General features: G+C 46.7%; 1 protein-coding gene across 1 annotated transcript; it reads right to left on the bottom strand.

Annotated features, from left to right (window-relative positions):
- Window positions 1-792: 792 nt before the first annotated feature.
- On the bottom strand, window positions 793-16,772 carry LOC139165116 (E3 ubiquitin-protein ligase NRDP1-like). Its single transcript, XM_070748077.1, has 6 exons — window positions 16,666-16,772; window positions 10,802-11,025; window positions 9,995-10,134; window positions 6,022-6,184; window positions 2,686-2,806; window positions 793-1,109 (listed from the first exon to the last, which is right to left on the bottom strand). Exons 2-6 carry the CDS (start codon window positions 11,005-11,007, stop codon window positions 933-935), a joined length of 807 nt encoding a protein of 268 aa, XP_070604178.1. The 5' UTR covers window positions 11,008-11,025; window positions 16,666-16,772; the 3' UTR covers window positions 793-932.
- Between the last annotated feature and the right edge of the window lie 338 nt (window positions 16,773-17,110).

Raw genomic sequence — 17,110 nt, 5'->3', positions numbered from 1 at the left:
TTCAGTTTTATTCTTGAAGCAATCATGAGGTAGAGGTTGGACTGTAAGATCAACTTACAAATCAAGTTAGCTATATTGCAGTTCTATAGTAGCATCCCATATCTAACATAAGGGCCATTGTTATAAAGACCCTGTAAAATCCTCTCTTTACATGTCAACTATAATTTTTTAAAGATCAAAACAAAAGCATAAATTTATTATTACTTTGCCTTTCACCTATATGATGGTAAGTAGACTACTCTGGAGATTTACAAATTACCTGAAAAAGAAAAATTCTGAGGTAAAGTAGAAATCAGGATCAGAATCCAGTAATTTATCTTGCATAGTTTAGACCAGTGTTTCCCAACCTTGGCAACTTGAAGATATTTGGACTTCAACTCCCAGAATTCCCCAGCCAGCATGGGGAATTCTGGGAGTTGAAGTCCAAATATCTTCAAGTTGTCAAGGTTGGGAAACACTGGTTTAGACCATCAACTATTGAAGATGTGTTGTGATTTTTTGCTGAAATCTTTATCCCTATAATTTTCCTATTAAAACTAAGGTCCTGTATCCCTTAATCTTCATGTCTATGTTTTTAATACCCTGTTCTGAATAGTAGAAAGATCTTTTGTTACTGATTTGAGGGGGGGAAAATAATGAATCACATTAACAATGCTTTTTAAATCATTCCCAGGTTTTTAAATTCCTAGCATTCACTACTGAAATGGTTAACACTTGAAGATGCTTTCTTTTAAGAACGATTCTTCCCAAATTCTTGAAAAGATCTCAAGGAAAATAAGGTCTATACATGAGTAGAACTGATATCTTTTTATTACAATAAAGTACATTAAAAATTTTGCCTTCTAAAATTAGTTCAAACCTTCGGCAAACCTGAGTTGAACTTAGTTTTATATGGCTATTGGCTCCCCTATCTTCTATATCCTACTACCCAGTCATGATGGATGCGGGGAAAGTACGGCTTTCTTGCTTTTATTTTTTGGAGAGGGGTGTTTTTGGAGATGCTTTATTACTTCCAGCAATTGGCGTTTTTGAAGCTCCATCTCTTGCCGATGCTGTCGTTCTATTTTCCTCAGAGCCTGCATGTCAGACGTCATCTTGGACATTTGACTCTAAAAAGCATTTAAAGAGTTAATTTTATCAGAAAAGTATTGCTCGTTGCTAGAAGAGAATGACAAACGTAAAGATGAACGGTAATAGCCAAGTTATTTTATTTTATTCTCTTCATTAATTGTCTGAACTATCTACCTGATCAAACTCAACGGAGGCTAGGTCAGTGGTTCTCAACCTGGGGGTCGGGAAAACTTTGGGGGTCGAACGACCGTTTCACAGGGGTCGACTAAGACCATGGGAAAAGACAAATTTCCCCTGGTGTTAGGAACTAAAGCTTCTATTCTAGCTCCTTGGGACTTATTGTAAAAATAAGTGGGTGTGTTGCAGGGGGTGATGTTACTGCAAGGGATATGGCGTCATGAGCAGGCACTGGGAGCTGTGAGTAATTCCACGGAGTGCAGACCGGGGTTGCAAAATACGCAATCTCTATTTACTCATCAGGAGAAGAAGTGATTGGGGCAAGTTGTGACCTTTCCTGTTGGTTTCCCTATTGACTTTGCTGCAACATCGTAAATCATGTGCCAGGCATTGAAGTGCCTGGATTCTGATTACATGGCCCTGGGGCAGTAAATGGGTTGCAGCAGTACATCTGGGTTTTGGTAGTGGAAATTGAGATGTGCACTCATCTCCACACCACCAATGTGTGCACGTGTCTGTTCACATGATATTTGGCTTCTGCGCATGTGCACCAAGCGAAAACTCACACAAGGATGCTCTCATGCATGAGATTTGCCCATTTTGGGCGGGGTCTTTTGCCTCTGCACATGCGCGGAAGCAAAGAAATCGCCGAAAATTGGCAAAATCTCTCTCACGTGAACATCCTCGTGCAAGATTTCGCTTGTTGCGCAGGCATAGAAGCCAAATCTCACCACGCCGGACGTGTCCACGCCTGCCCACCTGCCCGCAACCCTCCCGGAGAGGGTACTGGTAGCCACTGGTAAATGGAACCCCCGCCTGCCCTGGGGATGCTGCAATGGCCATAACCTTTGAGGACTGTTGCCTACAGCCTGCAGAGTAACCCTGTAATTTGGGCATAGTAGGCTGCGCCTCTAATTACCAGTGCCGTTACATTCTGGACCAGCTGGTCTTGGAAGCCATGGCAGCTAGCATGACAAATAACTAGAGTTAATACAAATATGATTTGTATTAATTAATTAATTGATGAACATTGTTCTCATCGGATCAAAGAGCCATGGCAGGGTAAATTTTACAGCAAATATATACATGGCCTGGATTGGGCCGAGAGGCAAAAAAGGAGCTGTGATGTTCCTTCAATATACCAGGGTGATTTGACACAAAATATATGTAACCCTTCCCTGGTACAGAGCTGAAGGGATTGGATACTGTAGCCTAGAGGTTAATTCTCTGCCTTACAAGGCAAAGTTTGCAGGTTCAAGTCCCAGTGAGGGGTATGGCTAGCTGATGAGGCTGAAATAGATCTATTCTAGTCTCCCTTAATTTTCAAATTCAGCAAAAACAGATCTCTCTCTCTCACACACACACATTAAATGGCAGGCTTCAATAAACATTCTCCAAGTTTCCTTTCATAAATCCGTAGGGAAAAAGTTATGTTACCTTAAGTTCTTTAATGTCTTTTTGCATAAGACCTTCTCTTATCACCATCTTTCTCCTTTGAGAATCTAAAAAAGACTGCATCTTCTCTTTGGTATCTTCTATTTGATTGGTCATGTTATACCTTTAAAAAAGGAAGTGTATTCTCCATTAGTAAGACTGATAACTCTACCTCTGTTTGAGAAACAAATAACCCCTTAGCTATTTTGACAGTATTTTAAATGAAAACAGTTTTTATAGCTTATCAAATTTCTTCATGCTATATAACCTGTAAGTAACTGTCTAATTCCCACTTGATAAGTGAAATCATTTCCAGGATTGGCAGCGATGATAGACGCTAAACAAAATACAGTGTTCCCTCGATTTTTGCGGGTTCGAACTCCGCAAAAAGCCTATATCACGGTTTTTCAAAAATATTAATTAAAAAATACTTTGCAGTTTCCCCCCCCCCCATACCACGGTTTTTCCTACCCGATGACATCATATGTCATCGCCAAACTTTCATCCGCCTTTAATAAATATTTTTTTTAATAAACTTTAATAAACATGGTGAGTAATAATCTAAATGGTTGCTAAGGGAATGGGAAATTGCACTTTAGGGGTTTAAAGTGTTAAGGGAAGGCTTGTGACACTGTTCATAGCCAAAAATAGTGTATTTACTTCTGCATCTCTACTTCGCGGAAATTCAACTTTCGCGGGCGGTCTTGGAACGCATCCAGTGTTCCCTCTAATTTTTTTGGGGGGTGGGCGGAAAAGTATAGTGTCTGAGCAGCAGTCCCTTCGGGACTGGGCGGCCCAGAAATAATAAACAAATAAATAAACAAACAAACAAACAAAAAACCCACCCTGTTTTGCCTCAGAGAATTTCAAAATAAAATACTGTACTGTGTGTCTATAACAGTGAGCTCATAATACGGCAACTCTATCAATATCAAAATGCCACTTAAATAGTTGAGCTAGTTTCAAACTAGATTTTGATTTTCTTTCTCTCTTCCTTACTCCCATTCTTTTTCTTTCTCTTTTCCTTCCTCTCTTTTTTCTATCTCTTTCTCTCTCTTCCTCTCTCTCTCCTTCCCTCTCACCCTTTCCCTCTCGGCTTCTGGGCAGGTTTGGAAAACTCTGAGTTGATGATGATTTTTAAGTGAGCAATTGCTCACTGCTCAGCTTAGAGCAGTGATGGCGAACCTATGACACGCGTGTCAGCACTGACACGCGTAGCCATTTTTGGTGACACGCGGCTGCTCCCGAATCTCCCCTCCACTCTGCTGCTGAGCGTCTGGCGGTGGCAAGGAAGAAAGCCAGGGGGCGGGGAGGAAAGCACCCTATGGCAGAGCAGCAGCAGTTCCTCTCCCTGAAGGCAAGAAATTGGCCAATTGCAGGCCCGCTTTCTTCCCCGCCCCCTGGTTTTCCTCCTCCTCTTCCTCCAGACGCTCAGCTGCAGACTGTCTTGGTCCCTCCAGTGCCGCTTTTTTGCTTCTTCGCGCGGCCGAAACGTGGGGCGGAGTAGGCGGCTGCTGCTTCAGGCCCGCCCCCGAGCTGAGCTTCCTTTGGCTTCCTTCGAGGCAAAACTGCAAAGCTCACCTGCTGCCTCGAAGGAAGCCAAAGGAAACTCAGCTCAATGAGGATCGGCTGTTGGTCTCTTCAAGCTGCTGCCGCCCACTGCGGAGATCCCTTCACCCGAACAGAGGCGGCGGCGGCGGGTTCAAGGGACCAACAGCCGGTCCTTTTTGGGGCTGCGTTGTTGCAGCGTCTGAGGCCGCCGCCTCCGCCTCCAGGCGAAGGGATCTCCGCAGTGGGCGACAGCGGCAGGTTTAAGGGACCAACAGCTGGTCCTTTTCGGGGCTGTGTTGTTGCAGCCTCCGAGGCCGCCCACCGAGGAGATCCCTTCGCCTGGAGGCGGAGGCAGCGGCGGCCTCAGACGCTGCAACAACGCAGCCTCGAAAAGGACCGGCTGTTGGTCCCTTGAACCCCCCCCCCCCCGCCGCCTCTGTTCGGGCGCCCCCCCCCCCCCCCGCCCAGGAAAGAGTTGCACATTTGAAAAGCGCGCTGCTTTCCCGTAAAGCCGGCTTTCCTGCCTGGCACAGGGCTTTCCCGGGCAGCTGGCTTGAGCCTTGTGCCGGTTAGCAAAGCCGTCTGCCCGCCGGAGACGTGGAGAGAAAGAAGGGAAAAAGAGGGAGGGAAAGAGGAGAGGAAAGAAGGAGGAAAGGGAGAGAAAAGTGAACGAGAGGGAGAGAGAAAGGGAGGAAGAGGGGAAGGAAGGAAGAGATAAAGGAGAAGAGGAAGAGGAAAAATGAGAGGAGGAGGAAGAGGAGGAAAAGGAGAGGAAGAGGAGGAGGAAAAGGAGAGGAGGAGAAAGCGGAAGAGGAGAAGGAGAAGGAAGAGCAGGAGAAGGAGAACCAGAAGGAAATGGAGGAGATGAAGAGGAGAAAAAGGAGAGGAGGAGGAAGAGGAGGAAAAGGAGAGGAAGAGGAGAAAAAGGAGAGGAAGAAGAGGAGGAAAAGGAGGAGAAAAAGGAGAGGAGGAGGAAGAGGAGGAGGAGAAAGAAAAGCAGGAGAGGAAGAGGAGGAGGAAGAGGAGAGGAAGAGGAGGAGCAAAAGGAGAGGAGGAGGAAGAGAAGGAGGAGGAGAAAGAAAAGGAGAATAGGAAGAGGAAAAATGAGAGGAGGAGGAAGAGGAGGAAAAGGAGAGGAGGAGGAGGAGAAAGAAAAGCAGGAGAGGAAGAGTAGGAGAAAAAGGAGAGGAGGAGGAAGAGGAGAAAAAGGAGAGGAGGAGGAAGAGAAGGAGGAGGAGAAAGAAAAGGAGAATAGGAAGAGGAAAAATGAGAGGAGGAGGAAGAGGAGGAAAAGGAGAGGAGGAGGAAGAGAAGGAGGAGGAGAAAGAAAAGCAAGAGAGGAAGAGTAGGAGAAGAGTAGGAGAGAGGGAGAGGGAGGGGAAGAGGGGAAGGAAGGAAGAGAGAAAGAGAAAAAAGTGGAAGGAAGTGAGAAGGAAAGAAAGGAAGAGAGAGAGAGAGCAAGAAAGAAAGAGTGAGAGATGAGAGAGGAAGGAAGAGAGTGAGAGAGAGTGAGAGTGTTTTTTTCTCAAGGTGACACACCACCTGAGTTATGCTCGGTTTTTTGGCGAATTTTGACACACCAAGCTCAAAAGGTTGCCCATCACTGGCTTAGAGGGAACTATGAATGCATCTCCTGCGAAAATCGAGGGAACACTGTATTACAGATTTTCTAGAACCAGTAGTTTCTTAATCTTTGGCAATAAGTTAATGACTATTGCTGTGATATTAATTAAATTAGAAACTAGAGCTTGTTAAAGTTGACTCTTAAGCCAAAGGGTACAACTTTACCTGAGGAACTCTAGTTCAGTTCTCAGTCCGGCCACACAGTTGTGCTGGGCATCTTCATGACTGAGAATGAGAACTCCACAACCATTGGGGCATTCACGAGTCTGAAATCCACACACTATCATATGACTATATAGGTTACGCCGTTCAACTTGGACTGGACAATCTAAGTGAAAAACAGAAGATGGTTATGATGAGCTGGGCTGTGGCACAAAGGCACCATAGCCAGAGAATAAATAATAGTCCCTTTATTATCTCCAAACTTGCCTCCAACGTCCCTTTTATTCTTCAGCCTGGAAAAAAAAATCTCCCACAAACCTGTAAGTCAAAAAACTTCCGACTATAAATCCAACGAGAGAGCCGGAGTGGCGCAGCAGGTAGAGTGCTGTACTGCAGGCCACGGAAGCTAACTGTAGATCTGTAGGTCAGCGGTTCAAATCTCATCACCGACTCAAGGTTGACTCAGCCTTCCATCCTTTCAAGGTGGGTAAAATGAGGACCCGGATTGTGGGGGCAATATGCTGGCTCTGTTAAAAAGTGCTATTTGCTAACATGTTGTAAGCGGCCCTGAGTCTAAGGAGGAGGGCGGCATAAAAATTGAAGGAATAAACAAACAAACAAACAAATAAACAAACAAATAAATAACAAGATAAGGTAATTAATTCGGTAGGGCGGCAAGGCAGTAAATCAAACTAGTTGGAAGGATGCCAGGAACTCAGATAAAGCAGTGAACACCAGCATGAACTCAGTGTTTGACAACTGCCCCTCCCATTTGTTTCTCCTTTTAAACTCCATTTCCAGGTGTGCCCACCCCCAGAGGCCCTCTGGAGGCTTGAAACTGCATGTTTCCCCACTTCTGGTGGGTCCAGTAGGTTCATGTTTCGCTCTCCCTAGGCTCCAAAGGCTTCTCTGGAGCTGGGGAAGGGTAAAAATGCCCTTCCCCATCCCCCGAAGGCTCTATGCAAACCAACCACCCCCCTGAGCCTCCGTGTGAGCCAAAAATCAACTGGTCAGCACACACATGCACATTGTAGCTGAGATAAGGCAACGTCTCACGTGCCAGCAGATATGCTCTATGTGCCACCTGTGGCAACCGTGCCATAGGTTTGCCATCACTGCTCCAGGATGAGGAGCAGGTGGGCCTTGGTCTTCATCAGAACCTCCTCTCCCTTGTTCCACCTCTCTCCTGTTCTGCCCAGCCTGACTTTGCCCTTCCCCCGTTTCCTCCGCAGCCAACGGAGCCGCTCTCTGTCAGCGGTTCCTCTTCCATCTCAGAATCAGACTCCGACAGGGGCACGACATTGGGTAGAAACAGAAAAAGCAATTTTATCTCCAATACTGTATTCTTGATAAGAGAAATTATTTCTTTACCAAGGTGTACTGACTCAAAGAAAATTCTGATAGTGAAAAAAAGGTGTTGTTTTCCTGTTCTTCAGCCTATCTGTAGCACATTTAGTGTTGTGGTTAGCTCTGGCCCAGCTCCTGCCACAAGCAATGTGCAGGTGGATGTGGGGGAGACATCCACATGCCGCAGGCCTGTTTTGCTCCCAGTAGAATCTGCCGATGAAGTCTCCTCTGACCAAGGAAGCGTGAGTGACAGGGAAGAGGGAGTTTGGCAGACAGCCCAGGAAGAGATCAGTCATCTGTATCATCCCTGGATTCTGAACAAGAATTACCGTATTTTTCGCTCTATAAGACGCACCTGCTGATAAGACGCACCTAGTTTTTAGAGGAGGAAAATAGAAAAAAAATATTTTGAGCCAAAAAGTAGGCTAAAATATTTATTACAATAACACTGCCCTAGGGGAATTGGGAAAATATACAAACAAGCCCCCCTCTCTCTTTCTTTCTATCTCTCCCTCTTTCTCTCTACCTTTCTTTCTCTTTCTCTCTCTCCCTTTCTCTGTCCCTCTATTTCTTTCTCTCTGTCCCTCTCTTTCCTTCTCTCTGTCCCTCTCTTTCTTTCTCTCTGTCCCTCTTTCTTTCTCTCTGTCCCTCTCTTTCTTTCTCTCTGTCCCTCTTTCTTTCTCTCTCTTCTCTCTCCTTCTCTCACTCACTCTCTTTGTATCTCTCTCTTTCTCTCTCTCCTTCTCTATCTCTCCCTCTTTCTCTCTCCCCCTTTCTATCTCTCCTCTCCCTTTCTCTGTCCCTCTATTTCTTTCTCTCTGTTCTTCTGTTTCTTTCTCTCTGTCCCTCTTTCTTTCTCTCTGTCCCTCTCTTTCTTTCTCTCTGTCCCTCTTTCTTTCTCTCTCTTATCTCTCCTTCTCTCACTCACTCTCTTTGTATCTCTCTCTTTCTCTCTCTCCTTCTCTATCTCTCTCCCCCTTTCTATCTCTCCTCTTCCTTTCTCTCTCTTTCTCTCTCCCTTATTTTTTCTGTTTTTCTGCTGTGGGCGGTTTAGGGCCCCTCAAACCCCGACGACCTCGCCCCCGGATCCTGGCCGGGACAGGGCAGCTTCCTCTGACAGGCGCCGCGTGGGGCCGAGGGGGCTCAGCAGGAGGCGCAGCGGCGGGCGGAGAGAGGGAGGGGGGCAGCGGCGTCCCTCCTGGCCTTGGCGGGCCGCCCGATCCTCCCCACCTCCTGCAAACGCGGCGGGCAGCGGGGGGAGAGCGAGGAGCCGGCTCCGACGGGCGCGGGGCTTGGCTGGCTGGCTGGCGGGGGGAGCGCCGCTGGTGGTGCGAAGGGAGATCCTCCTCCGGGAGGGAGGGGGCCAGGCAGCAGCTAGCCAGCCAAGTTCGCAGCCAAACTTTGCACAGGCGGCGGCCGGCTGCGAGCGACTGGCTGGGTTTTGTGTCTTCGAGACCTCCCCGCCTCCTGAAGCGATTCCCGTAGCCTTCCCAAAGGCTCGGAGCCGCCAACGCTCCTCTGGTGCTGCTCCGCCTCCTAAACCTGCGGGGTGGAGGCGTCCCCCGGCCCAGCACTTCCGGAGGCCGAAAGGCGCGGCTCTCTTCGGGGTTGGGAAGAGGAGAGGCGGCGACAGAGGCGGCGGTCTCCAGATGAGTATATCGCCGCCCCCCCCCTGCTCCAGCGCCTCCCCCCCCTGCCCCCCCCCCTGCTCCAGCGCCTCCCCCCCCTCCCTGCCTGCATCTTCGCTCCATAAGACGTGGCTGATTTTTCATCCTACTTTGGGAGGGAAAAAACTGCGTCTTATGGAGCGAAAAATACGGTAATGACACATCCATGCATGCATAGAGTGATGCATAGGAGACAACAACTGAAGGATTATTACAAGAGAAAATGAGGCCACCTGTGGTTGGGTAGGGCTGCTGTAATTAGCGCTACAGATAAAAGTGCAGCCTGGTGTTTTAGCCTCATGGCAGTTTATCTGATTCATTGTTTCGTCAAGATCGTGGGTTTTGCTCTTCAGGATTGTGTGTGTGTACTCTCTGGACTTTAGAATTGGACTCAATTTCCCAGTTATTGGGTGAGCAATTGGACTGCATTTAACCTTGTGTGTACCAGAAAATCCCTTTGACATTTAAAAAGGGAGCTGTTTCTGTTTTTCTGTTTATAAAAACTTTTGGGGTTTTCCTTTTATCGTGTGGTATGTGTCTTCCTGGACTAATTATGCTGTAATTACGGGCGGTTGAGACACGCAGGCAGAACATTTAGGAAACTTATAACTTCTAGAAGTAGTTGTGACTTTCAGAGTCCCACCCAATATGGCCGATAGTCAAGTAATCCATTAAATCAGGAAATGTCCTTGTAAGTCATTTCTAATCTAACACACAGAGAAGCAATTTGTCCCCCAAACAGTAACAGAGGGAAAGAAACATTGGTTGCTTTCCAGTTTTATGAAAGCTAATGTCAGCTCTTTATACATTCTATGAATCTATGAGTTCCTCAGCAAGGTGGAAACAAATGAATTTGCAAAACTAGAACTCAAGAAAGGTCACTTGAGGCTCCAGTTATTTAATGTAGGTATAAAAAACGGGATTTACCATCACTACATCAAACATCTCTGCCTTTTACCTACCATTATTTGGACAGGGTATCTGGGTGTATTCACAGTCGCATTCATGACTGTCAATGAATTCGAGGGAGCACACTGTTTCACAGCCACGGTCTCTGTTTCTGCAGTGAATCTGAAGTCGATTATGATCATTCTTCATGTACCTACATTAAGAAATTATCACTTTGCAGTACCGTAAAAAAAAAAGTTTTCTGACAAATTTTGCTTTGAGGAACGTGAAATATTTTTTTTAAAAAAGAAAGCACAACCTTTTTGTGGTTTGAATAACCACTGATCAGGGGAAATAAATCAGGGGAAAAAACTGAAAAAGGATTATGGAATCTTTCCCAATACAGGTAGCCTTCATTATCTATGTGTCTATTACATGCCATTTTGAATATTTGTAGCTATTAAAAATGTTTTTGGCAGCAGTCATTAAGTGAATCCATTTTATCCAATGGGTGTTTTTGTCAGAATCCAGAAATAAAAGACTGTAAAAATCGTGGTCATGTGATCATGGTAGACTGCAAATGGCCACAGGTCGGTTGCCAAACACCCAAATGTGATCACGTAACAATGGTGTGTACGTGTGCAAGTGCATACACACAAACATTGGAACTTTGAAATTAGGTTAGAAGTATCTTTTGGAGGTTCTGTCATAACTTTGAACCGTAGCTTATGAATGCCTTCCTCAAAATCTATTTCTCAATACCCAGGAAGCCTTTTCAAGGTTAGCTTTAAAATCACTTTCACAATGCAATTTTAGGAGAAGCAGCTGCAAAGAGTGACTAATGCATCAGGACTAGGAGTCGTGGGCGAGTGGTCCCATACCTGCAAAGTGGTCGAAGGAGAGACAAATCAAGAAACTGCCGATCCTCTGGGCATCTGTTGTATTGAGTGAGCCATCCATGGATGCAGGAAGCGCAGAAGGCATGTTCACAAGCAGCTTGCAGCGGTTCTTCGAGCACACCTCGGCAAATGCAACAGATCAGCCCTTCATTGACATAACCAACAAAGCGCTCCACGTCGTAGCCCATTTTCTCTAACACGGTTAGCTTAATATGGGGATGAAATACAGCATTAGCCACAAGCAGAGGAGAGTAACTTCTTAAACTGCTTTTAAAAATCAAGGCTTTCTCTCGGGGACATCAGTTTTGCATTTTTACAAAGCGACTGACCTGACCGGCAAGTTTTAAACAACTTTCACATACCAAAAAATGCTTAGCAGATTCAAAGGTAAGAAAACTTTCATATAGAAACATAGAAACATAGAAGACTGACGGCAGAAAAAGACCTCATGGTCCATCTAGTCTGCCCTTATACTATTTCCTGTACAGTGATCCCTCGATTAGCGCTGGGGTTACGTTCCAAGACCTCCCGCGCTAATCGATTTTCCGTGTTATAGTGGTGCGGAAGTAAAAACACCATCTGCGCATGCGCGCCCTTTTTTTTCCATGGCCGCACATGCGCAGATGGTGGAGTTTGCGTGTGGGCAGCGGGGAAGACCCAGGGAAGGTTCCTTTGGCCGCCCAACAGCTGATCTGCTCCGCAGCACGGAAGCAGCGAGGAGCCGAAGATGGAGTTTCCCCGTTGCCCAGGCAAAGGGGAAACCCCATCTTCGGCTCCTCGCTGCTGCTGCGCTGCGGAGCAGATCAGCTGTTGGGCGGCCAAAGGAACCTTCCCTGGGTCTTCCTGCTGCCCAGGCAAAGGGGAAACCCCAAGAGAGCCAAAAGAGCACCGGGCCGGTTGGTTCCCAACCAAAAGAGTTTACCCCGATTGTCCTCGGTGGGGGAAAACAGCGCGTCGCCAGGCTCCCCATCTTCAAGAGAGGCGCGATGGCTAGCCAGGATCCACGCAGGGGAGAAAAGGCGCGCGCTCCCAGCCGCTGCGCCCCGCTTGGAGAGCAGCGGCGAGCAGAGCACAGAAGACGACGAGGCTTTCGAGGGCTCCAAGGCGGGCGGCGGCGCGTCCTTCGAGCACGCCGGCGGTGACCCCAAGCTGAAGGCGGCCACCACACACACACACGCCGCCGCCGCCATCCACCCCGCCGGGTTCCCCGCTTGCTACCTCTTCGCCTTCTCCCGCCTCCGAGGCCGACCAGCCCAAGCCGCAACAGACACACACACACATACACGCACTCCCTCTCTCGCGCTCACACAGACGCACTCAGACAGAAAAGGAAAAAAAATCCCCAAAAGAGAGGGACAAGAGGCAGGCACAAAGCGGGGGCACAAGGGGAGCTGCCCGGCAGAGGTTGCTTTTTTTCTTCTCGTGGGCAAGTGGAGGGGGGGAGAGAGAAGGAAAGAGAGAGAAGGAAAGAAAGAGATGAGAGAGGGAGGAAGAGAGTGTGAGAGAGGAAGAAAGAGAGAGAGAAATGATAGAAAAAAGGGGAGAAAAAAGGAGAAATGAGAAAATGATTGAAGCAGAGAATGACAGGAAAGAAAGAGAAAGAGACAGAGAAGTGACTCTTGGTGATGACGTATGACGTCATCGGGTGGGGAAAACCGTGGTATAGCAAAAAAACCGTGGAGTATTTTTTAATTAATATTTTTTGAAAAACCGTGTTGTAGCGTTTCGCACTAATTGAGACCGTGCTAATCGAGGGATCACTGTATTTTATCTTACAATGGATATATGTTTACCCCAGGCATGTTTAAATTCGGTTACTGTGGATTTAGCAACCACGTCTGCTGTAAGTTTGTTCCAAGGATCTACTACTCTTTCAGTAAAATAATATTTTCTCATGTTGCCTTTGATCTTTCCCCCAACTAACTTCAGATTGTGTCCCCTTGTTCTTGTGTTCACTTTCCTGTTAAAAACACTTCCCTCCTGAACCCTATTTAACCCTTTAACATATTTAAATGTTTCGATCATGTCCCCCCTTTTCCTTCTGTCCTCCAGACTATACAGATTGAGTTCATGAAGTCTTTCCTGATATGTTTTATGCTTAAGACCTTCCACCATTCTTGTAGCCCGTCTTTGGACCCGTTCAATTTTGTCAATATCTTTTTGTAGGTGAGGTCTCCAGAACTGAACACAGTATTCCAAATGTGGTCTCACCAGCGCTCTATATAAGGAGATCACAATCTCCCTCTTCCTGCTTGTTATACCTCTAGCTATGCAGCCAAGCATCCTACTTGCCTTTCCTACCGCCCGACTACACTGCTCACCCATTTTGAGACTGTCAGAAATCACTACCCCTAAATCCTTCTCTTCTGAAGTTTTTGCTAACACAGAACTGCCAATGCAATACAGTGATCCCTCGATTAGTGCAGTCTTGATTAGTGCGAAACGCTATACCACGGTTTTTCAAAAAATATTAATTAAAAAATACTCCACGGTTTTTTTTGCTATACCACGGTTTTTCCCACCCGATGACGTCATACGTCATCACCAAGAGTCACTTCTCTGTCTCTTTCTCTTTCTTTACTGTCATTCTCTGCTTCAATCATTTTCTCATTTCTCTTTTTTTCTCCCCTTTTTTCTATCATTTCTCTCTCTCTTCCTTCCACTCTTCTCTCTCTCTCTTTCTTCCTCTCTCTCTCACTCTCTTCCTTCCTTTCTCATCTTTCTTTCTCTCTCTCTTTCTCTATCTTGCTTCTTCCTCTCACACTCTCGTCCTCCCTCTCTCATCTCTTTCTTTCCTTCTCTCTCTTTCTCTATCTCTCCCCCTCTTGCTCTTGAGCGGCGAGTGAGTGAGCGGCCAGGCGGGTGAACGGGCGAGCGGCGAGCGAGCGAGCGGCCGGGCGGGTGAACGGGCGAGCGAGCGGGCAGGCGGGCGGGTGAACGGCGGGCGGGCGGGTGTTGGGGGGTGGGGGCAGCCGACATTCAAAGCAATCTTTGTCGGCTTCCGCACTTTCGTTGCTCCCTGGCTCCACCATCTGCGCATGCGCGGTCATGGAAAAAGGGCGCGCATGCGCAGATGGTGTTTTTACTTCCGCACCACTATACCGCGGAAAATCGATTAGTGCGGGAGGTCTTGGAACGTAACCCCCGCACTAATCGAGGGATCACTGTACTCAGATTGAGGATTCCTTTTCCCCAAGTGCATTATTTTACATTTGGAAACATTAAACTGCAGTTTCCATTGCTTTGACCATTTATCTAGTAACGCTAAATCATTTACCATATTACAGACCCCTCCAGGAATATCAACCCTATTGCACACTTTAGAGTCATCGGCAAATATCTATCTAATGCAGTGTTTCCCAACCTTGGCAAGGACCTGAAGAGATTTGCATGCATTAGATCAGTGTTCCCCAACCTTGGCAACTTGAAGATATCTGGACTTCAACTCCCAGAATTCCCCAGCCAGCAAATGCTGGCTGGGGAATTCTGGGAGTTGAAGTCCAGATATCTTCAAGTTGCCAAGGTTGGGGAACACTGATCTAATGCATGCAAATCTCTTCAGGTTCTTCACTAAACTTCTCAAACATTGTGATATGTACTTCAGCAAACAGTGTGGCTAAAAATTAGAATATGATATAGCAAATTACCATATTTTTCGGAGTATAAATTGCACCCTTTTCCTCTCTAAGAGGCTAAAAATTTGGGTGCGTCTTATACCCAAATGTAGGTTTTCGAAGCTTCCCCCCCAGCCCTAACGACGCCTCCAGAGAGTTTTTTCCAGCCATAAGTCTTAGCATACATGTTTTCATTCCTACTCCATCTGAACTACAACCCCCCCCCTTTGTAACTTTGAACCTCCACTATGTGAACTGTTGTAAGCCGAGGAGGATTACCAGTACCATAAAACACCTGTTCAATTGTAAAACTGCTTTATATTTGCCACCCACCAACATACATGAAGAATGTGTGTGTTTTATTTTTATTTTTATTGTTATATAGTTTTAGAGTTGTTACTTTATGTGTGTGTGTGTGTGTGTGTGTGTGTATATATATATGTGTTTTTTTCTGTTGGATAAGGGATAGCTGATGAGGCCAGAACAAGGCCGAAATAGCGCTATCCTAGTCTCCCCTAATTTTAAATATTCAGCAAAAACATGTGATTGTTATATGTATATGGTATATACATCAGCTAGCCATACCCTTATCCAATAGAATTTTTTTAAAATATTCAGCAAAAACATGTGATATATATCTATATATCTCACATGTTCTTGCTGAATATTTAAATTTTTTTCTGTTGGATAAGGGTATGGCTAGCTGATGTATATACCGTATTTGAACCCTCACTAATGGATTGTTGTAAGCTGAGGACTAACTGTACCAAAAAACACCTGTTCAATTGTAAAACTGCTTTATATTTGTCACCTATCAAGGGGGTGTGTGTTTTATTTTTATAGTTATATAGTTTTAGAGTTACAGTATAATACAGTGATTTTCAGCCTTTTTTGAGCAGCGGCACATTTTTTACATTTACAAAATCCTGGGACACACCACCAACCAAAATGACAGAAACTAACACTCTAAGAGACAGTACATCCCTGTTTCCTCCCCCCCCCCCCTGTGTATAAACACTCTTGAACCATTTCTAAAAACAGGTGAGGGCTGGGGTTTTTTTCTCTTATTCTTTGGGTGCTTTTTATCATATGCTTTAAATCAAGAGTCACTTCTCTCTCTCTTTCCTCTCATTCTCTGTCTCAATCATTTTCTCATTTCTCTTTTTTTCTCCCCTTTTTTCTCTCATTTCTCTCTCTCTCCCTTCCTCTCCTTTTGTCTCTTCCCTTTCTTTCTCTCTTTTCTCTCTCTCTTGCTTTCTTTCTCTCTCTGTCTCTCTTTCTTTCTCTTGCTATCTTTCTCTCTCTCTATCTCTCACTCTCTCTCTCTCACTGTCTCTTTCTTTCTCATTCTCTTGCTATCTTTCTCTCTCTTTCTCTCTTGCTTTTTTCTCTTTCTCTCTCTTGCTATCTCTCACTCTCTTTCTCACTCTTTTTCTCTCTCTATCTCACTCTGACTCTCTCCCTCTTGCTTTCTCTCTCTCTCTTGCTTTCTTTCTCTTTTTTCTCTCTCATTCTCTCTCTCTCTCTCTCTTGCTATCTTTCTCTCTCTTTCTCCCCGCCCCCCTCTCTGTCCCTCTCTCTCTCGTACACCACACCGGCAACAGCGTATCTGGCAGTAGCAGCTGTGCGGCGGCAGGGCGGTCGGCTGCGAGCTTGAGCTCCAGGGCGGAGGCACCGACGGCGGCGGCTGGACGTGTTGCTGGGCGCCGTACATGCTGGTGTTGCGCTGGGCATGGGCGCGGGGTTGGCACTGACCCGCTGGCTGGGCCGGGATGTTGGTGCCAGCCCCGCGCCCATGCCCAGCGCAGCGCCAGCATGTTCGGCGTCCAGCAACACGCCCAGCCGCCGCCGCCGGTGCCTCCGCCCTGGAGCTCACGCTCGCAGCCGCCGCCCCGCCGCTGTCAGCGCGCTGCCGCTGCCGGCGCCCTCCCGCCGGGCCCCAAAGCCCATCTGCCCCGAAGAAGGAAGGTGCGAGGAAGGAAGCTTAGCTTCCAGTCTCGCAACTTTTTGCTGAGGGCGCGAAGAGCAAAAAGTTGCGAGACCGGAAGCTGAGCTTCCTTCTTCGCGGCACACCTGACCGTGTACCGCGGCACACTAGTTGAAAAACACTGGTATAATGTACACTGAATATGTGTGTGTCTCTGTGTGCGTGTGTATACACACTCACACCCCTTCTCCTCTTCCTGGGCAAGGCTGCCCATCCCCGTCCGACACATTTACTCCGCGTCTCACCTCGTCAAGCTAGGTCCAACCCCTGAGTCTACAACGTATCGCAGCCACCAAAACAAACACAGATGAAAATTCTGCCGGCCTCTATACGCTGCATCTCATTGGTATATACTGTACTGTATATACAAGAGTAAAACATAGAGTGCCAAGTATAGAGTCGTGCAAACAGTTGACTTCCAAGTTCATCTCCCTTTGAAAGAGCCGACTAACTGGGAATTAGATTTTGAAAACCCCACGGTATCGGAGTTCGTTTTCTTTCATTCTCCAATTTATTTTCCAGGCAGGCGTAAATGTTGGCGAGGGGTGGTGGTGTGTCCCTCTTCATATTCGTTCTTATCGTAACCAGCCTGCGAGGTAGGCTGAGGTAAGACTCAACGAGAAGCCTGAATTCAATCGTGGTTAAACTTTATGAACGAGGATACCTGAACGCGGGTCTCAAAACTGACTC

Source organism: Erythrolamprus reginae, chromosome 3 (genome assembly GCF_031021105.1).
Source record: "Erythrolamprus reginae isolate rEryReg1 chromosome 3, rEryReg1.hap1, whole genome shotgun sequence".
Taxonomy (NCBI): Eukaryota; Metazoa; Chordata; class Lepidosauria; order Squamata; family Dipsadidae; genus Erythrolamprus; species Erythrolamprus reginae.
This window is presented reverse-complemented; position numbering and strand designations above follow the sequence as displayed.